Source organism: Zea mays, chromosome 10, assembly GCF_902167145.1.
Source record: "Zea mays cultivar B73 chromosome 10, Zm-B73-REFERENCE-NAM-5.0, whole genome shotgun sequence".
Lineage (NCBI taxonomy): Eukaryota > Viridiplantae > Streptophyta > Magnoliopsida > Poales > Poaceae > Zea > Zea mays.
The window spans coordinates 130,557,097-130,563,561 of record NC_050105.1 but is presented as its reverse complement, the minus strand read 5'-3'; the positions used below and the strand labels follow the sequence as shown (position 1 = coordinate 130,563,561).

The window sequence follows — 6,465 nt, the reverse complement described above, 5'->3', positions numbered from 1 at the left end:
CACTTGTCCCAAGTGGAGTCACCAAAAAGTGTGTTGGCACCGATTTGGTACCAAACACTAGAATGAACCATCTGGCGGTGTTCTCTGCGGGAGCGCGGACAGTCCACAATGTAGGACCGGACGGTCCGCGGCCTCGCTGCAGAAGCTGATCCTTCTCCGCGTGCTTCCGTACGGTCCGTGTCTGGGGTCAAACGGTCCACCATGACAGAGTCTTCTTCGTAGAAACCTAAATCTCGCCTCCCGAGAGGGGTCCTATTGAGGAGAGATCATAGGGTTGTCTTGGGACCGACAGGCCACCCAAAACACCTTTAGACGACGTCAAGTCGAAGAGATGTGAAGAAATATGTTGAGGAAGCGTAATACTAGAGCTAGATTAGTCTTACTCCTAATGCATGAAAAGAATAAGGCAAATAAGATAAATATAGTAAATTGGTTTGATTGGAATGATTATCGAGGTGTCATTCGATCATACCCTTTCATTTATATAAAAGGAGAGATCTAGATCTGTTAGCAGTCGGTTTCTAAACCAAACCAGTAGAGTTTGCTAGCAAATCTTTAAAAAAACTATAAACCATTATTGATTTTGTTCCCGCGACCGTCCAACTGTACGGCCAGACCGTCCGACCATAAACGGTGCTCAACACAGGACATTTTAAAAATAATATCCAGTGAGGGCATTTTTTTTAAATAACATCCAGAGCTGACGGTAAGAGGATTGGTTTAAAAAGAATATTCTTAAAAAGATCTCTCTATCTCCATCTGTGTGTCTTGGTGGCAAGGTTGCAAATGTGTATTGCGCCTAGTGTGCAACAAAGAAATAGAAAAGGAACATATCAATGTTTCCTACTCGATGGATCATTTATATCTACCTTTGAGTACTCATCAACTACTGCTTTTGTAAGAGAGGGGCTTAATGAACTTCGTGCGGCTTGGAAGTGAGCGTCATGTATCAAACTTGCTGAGATATCTTCCCTCAATGCTGCCATTCCAGCTTCCCTGCAAAGGCCTTCAAGATCAGCACCGGTGAATAGCTCGGTACACTCTGCAACCTTCCAAAGATCTACATCCTCTCCCAACTTCATTTTCCGTGTATGGATGCGTAGTATCTCGTGTCGCCCTTCCACATCTGGTGGCGGGACATACAGCACCTGCAGATCAATGGGAAATTATGGCCAGTGTCTATATGTCCATGTGTCATTAACAGAAGCACTGAAGGACCTTATCGAAACGCCCTGGACGCAAAAGAGCAGCATCAATTGCATTTGGGCGATTCGTAGCACCCAATACGATAATTCCCTAAAAAAAGGATTGCCTTCTAGTGAATATACATGTAGATATAATCAGTAGAATCACACAGAAAGTTATCAGCAGGCTAACAGTACCGTAGCCAGTTCTAAACCATCCATTTCGGTCAATAAAGTCGACAAAAGTCTTTCTCCGACTGTGGCATTGCCACTAGAATTCCCACCAGGGCCAGTTCTGCAAGAGCATACACAGGTGCCAACATAAACTATTTTTAGTATAATTCGCACATGGTACTCTGAAGCTAAAAATAAAGATTTTTACAAGCACAAAACTGAATTCTATATAATCTGATTCTACTGCCATAAAAAGAACATCCAAGTTGCCATTGTCAACAAGTTGTTTGCACACTGTTCAATCCTTTACATTATGTGGGGAAAAATTGTTGTAAAATCAACCTTCCCGTGCAATCAAACTACCAAAAACCATGAAAAAATCTCAAAAAATTATAATTGTACTATATTATTTACTCTACCAATATATGAAATTTCAAGCTCTAATTCATTCTATGTTAATAGATATAAAAAGAAAAATCATCATTTTTAAGTATTCTTATTGGATAAAATTCCTCTTTTTAATATCTCTTAACATAGGAAGAATTAAAATTTGAATTTTGATATATCAGTAGAGTCAGTAATGAAGTATATCTATAAAAGATTTGAGAATTTTTATAACTTTTGATAGTTTGATTGCACAACGATTGTATGGAAAGTTTGATTGCACAACAGTCTTTCCATTATGTGTAACAAGTACATTTTTCCATTTTAAACAGTAAAAGGGATAAGCAATACCTACCCATTCTTGCTAGCTATGACAGTTATATCAGAATCATTTTTATTATATTATGCATCACATATCAGTGCATACCTCTTGGGGGCAATGGCATCAGCCTCATCAAAAAATATAATGCTGGGAGAAGCAAGACGAGCTTTCTGAAATGTTCTACGCAACAGAGCTTCCCCTTCTCCAACATACTTGGAATATAAATCTGCACCACTGTTATAAGAATTTATGTGAAAAGCTAGTGAGTGTTGATGAGAGTATCTTTATCTGAACATGTTTTAGTTGATTATTTTCAAGCATTCGCTGACTTCTGGGTACAGGATATTAACTCAACTGGCAGAAATAAGTAAATTATGTTAATCTGTTTTAAATACTGTGGGCTAAAAGTTCTATGTTCTTCACACAACGGAAAGTGAACTGTTATTTTCGTAAAATAAAATGTTGTTTCCTGATGAACCTCAAAGAAAAGAAAGAAGCTTGGGCAGCATGCGCTGCAGCCTTGGCAAGAGTAGTCTTGGAGCACCCTGGTGGGCCATGCAACAGCACCCCCCGGACTGGTGGTATTCCAAGTCTAGAAAATGCAGCAGCATGCTTGATGGGCCATTCAACAACTTTCTGAAGCTCTTTCTGGAGCACATGAACAATCACCATCAAAACAGGTTTTTTGCCAGAAGGGAGCCAAAACAAGAAATGCCTAACCTTTAGATCTTTCAAGCCTCCTATATCATCCCACGAAACAATTGAAATTTCTTTGGTTACCCCTCTTGTTATGCTTGGTCCCACCATAGATCTAGCACATTCCCAGTCTTCCATAAGTAGTTTAAGTACTTTGTCACCCTCACATAAGTTTAACATTCTATGATATGCAAGCTTGGCAGCTTCTCGACACAATGCTTCTAAATCAGCTCCAACATAGCCATTGCAGAACGCAGCAACAGTCTGAAGATCGACTTTTTCATCCAGATGTAGGTTTTTGGTATAAAGCTGAAGATAAAACCAATGACATTAGACTTATGCAAAAGAAAGCAAGAGCATGAATTCAATATTTCACAAAAGATAATTTGATATGCTGCCTTAGCTTTTTTAGATTCAATACGTATACAATCATAGGGTCAAAAACATAAAATTACATCTGTCATTTGTCAACAGAAATGCGAAAGTGCCTCTAGCATAATGATTAAGGCTTCCGAGTAGCACCTCCAGATCCTAGGTTCGATTCCGGACGAATTTTTGGCTTGGTTAAAAAAACATCTCGTTGTGCCCCATAGTTTTTAAGGCATCCGTAAGGCGACGCTTAAGCGTCGCCTAAGCGGTAAGGCAAGGGTGGCTCGCCTAGGCAGTAAGGCGATGGTGGCTCAACTCATCTCGCCTTAAAAACTATGATGTGCCCCGCCCGATCCCGGGTTACGTCCTGCGCACCACCCTCCGGCTGGGCCATTGCGGATTGGGAGGTGACGGACCGCTAGTAATGGGAGGGGGGGACAGGGTTCGGGGATTTCTCAGCCGGGACCATGTTTCGGTCTTTTCTTAATATAATACCAAGAGGACGGTCTTTCTCTCCCCGGCAGGGTTTTTTTTCATTTATCAATAGAAAATTCCTAGGCCAGATACCTAAATTGCAACAGTAAGCGTAAGAAAACCACTGTTTACAAACAAATTTATGAAATGTGACATCAAATATTACCTTAAGAATCAGCAGCCTTTCTTCAACTGTAGGAACGGCAACCTCTACCTCTGAGTCAAAACGTCCTGCCCTTCTCAATGCAGGATCAACGGCATCTATCCTAATGAGGTAACAAGCTGTGTTTTAGTTCAACGATAAAGACCATATCCAGCAACAGAATGCTTAGATAACTATTTAAAGATTTTTTGTAATTAATTCAACATAACGACATTGCATGGTATCTGCGTATAGAACTATAAATTGTAAATCATGTCCCAGCAGGATTCTTAACCATGGAATAGACCTTGAATTATATTAAGAAAGGTATTTCGAAATCAAAAGTGTGGCATGCCCAGACCTGTTAGTCGATGCAACAACAACTATGTGAGGAAGCATCTTTGACGCCTTTTTGTTTCCATCCATGAGAGTAAGAAGTTGGCCAACAATGCGGGACTCATTCTCTCTCCTGTGAAAGAGTAATAAGATCTCCTTTATGCCTTGTTCGGTTATTCCAATCCCATGTGGATTGGAAAAAATTATGAAAGATTTCGACTTGTTTGGGATTTAAACTCACACAATCCCACCCAATCCACATGGATTGAGAGCAAAACGAACAAGCTCTTAGGCTGTCTCCAGCAGCTACCATATCTCATTCACTATCTCATCTCCTATTTCAGACTTCACTATGCAAACAGTGTAATCTACAGTGTAAATTCCCTATTTCACGATCAACTTACGCACACAAATAAAAGAGACATGCAAAACTTGCCTACTATTGCGGCGTGGACATATGGCATCAAGTTCGTCAATAAATATCACAGCTGGTTTACCCCGCAAAGCCTGAGAATATGCTTCAGAAAAAGCTTCACGCAGGAACTTTTCTCCCTCTCCCACATGGGCTTTGTGTACAGAATATGGGCTGTCAAGGTGGCCAGAAGCAATATTCCAAATCATATCGAAAAATACAATGTACATGTCAGCACTAACAGAAACACAACAAAGTAAATTCAGTACTTGATCGTTGTCAGGTGCGCGTTGCATTCTCGAACAATAGCTCGAACCAGGCTTGTCTGTCAAAATAACAATCACCATACTGTTTACGTCTTGCAGAAACATCAAACCCAAAAAAACAATCCAAGCACTCCACGATATACAGAAACAACCCAAACACTTCACGGTGTAAAGACTTGTGATAGAGTTAGTTATTTTAGATGATGGAAGAAAGAGCTGAGAGTCAAGACAAGGAATTGCAAATTCAGTACCTTTCCGGTGCCAGGGGGGCCATGGAGCAGCAACCCTCTGGGCCACTGAAGAAAGCAAGCTGAATGATTAATTCGGAGGTGTAGCAGACAATGACGAAGTCTGATGGGGGGCAAGAGACGGGAGCACATTACCTTGAGGCCGAGCAAACGGGACTCGCGGGCGTAGAGGAAAGGATAAGCCACGAGCTCCCGAAGGGCCTCGAGTGCCCTACGGTTGCCCGCGACGGCCTTCTCTGCCTGCCACCCGTCAACCGACTTTCCATCGCTTCCCTCACCGCCCCCGTCGCTTACGATCGCCGTGCCCATCACTTCACCAGTTCACCTCTACAGCCAAAAACAATCGCTGATAGTACAGCCACGGCTGGTTTCCGCTCAGTTGTGGAGTCAGGATTTGGCGATAGGGCATTCCCAAGGGCTGATTTGCCAGGAGGGGATCCCCTCCAATTCACTACTCATCAAACCGGCTCTAAGATAAGTATATTTAATAAAATACGACAAATTCATAATTCAAATAAAAATTGTTTAGATACAAAACAACTAAAATAAAATTACAATTTAACTTTTATTTTGCAACCTTTCATCGATTGATAGCGTCTAATGATGTTATCATCCTTAACTTATAAAAAGAAATTACGCTCAATAAAAGTAACCAAGCAATCATTCAAATAGGAAGGAAAGTAGCTTAATTAGGGTTAACGCCTTAGAAGGCTCGATTTCGTGCAGCAGGAAGGGAAAATACGGGATGCTTGGATGAGCATACCTGGTTGCAGCTCGTCGCTGGCGATGGCCCAACGAATCACGAACGACGAAGAGCTCGGCTGCTCTGGCTTAGGGAAGCGCGGCCCACGCGGTCTCAGCGTCTCGCCCGCTCGCCCTGGCCTGCAGCAGGCAGCAGCGCTCGCCAGCAGCCGGCAGGAGGCCTGCCGCCCGCGCCCGTTCGGCGCGACGGCGCTCGGTAACCGCGGTCCGTGAAGCCGCCTCGCCGCGGGGGGCGCACCGCCACTGTGCCGATGCACTGCTCGTCGCGACGCAGCCGCGCAGGCGCGGAGAGCCGGAACCACGCCGACGGCCCGGTCGTCCACCGGCGCGCAGCCGCGCAGGAGCACAGCAGCACGCAGGTCGCAGTGGCGCTCGCTGCCTCGCCGCTCAGCACCTCAGCCGCCGCCGGTGGATCGAAGCGAGGGAGCGAGCGACTGAGTGATGCGTGATGTGTGCTGACGAATTAGAAATGACTGAACTCTAAGTAGGCCTAATGGGCCATCGGCTATGGACTGTGATGGGCCAAACTTTATTTAGTAGTATTTTTTATTGAACAGGTTAATAATTATCTTTATCTTCTTTCCTATTCTCTACCTATATCTCTATCTCTACTTCTATAAAATACCAATTTTGACGGTCATCATACATCAACAATTTTTTTAAAGAACTATTGCATTTCTTCAAAATCAACATTTA

General features: G+C 43.1%; 1 protein-coding gene across 1 annotated transcript; it reads right to left on the bottom strand.

Annotated features, from left to right (window-relative positions):
• Positions 1–701: 701 nt before the first annotated feature.
• Positions 702–6,220, bottom strand: LOC100192818 (cell division control protein 48 homolog B). The gene is made up of 13 exons (NM_001309858.1): positions 5,771–6,220; positions 5,143–5,334; positions 5,011–5,055; positions 4,763–4,818; positions 4,518–4,667; positions 4,107–4,214; positions 3,770–3,869; positions 2,785–3,069; positions 2,543–2,712; positions 2,170–2,298; positions 1,383–1,479; positions 1,219–1,296; positions 702–1,148 (listed from the first exon to the last, which is right to left on the bottom strand). The coding sequence occupies exons 2-13, from the start codon at positions 5,314–5,316 to the stop codon at positions 834–836; spliced, it is 1,707 nt and encodes a 568-aa protein (NP_001296787.1). The 5' UTR covers positions 5,317–5,334; positions 5,771–6,220; the 3' UTR covers positions 702–833.
• Positions 6,221–6,465: the final 245 nt, after the last annotated feature.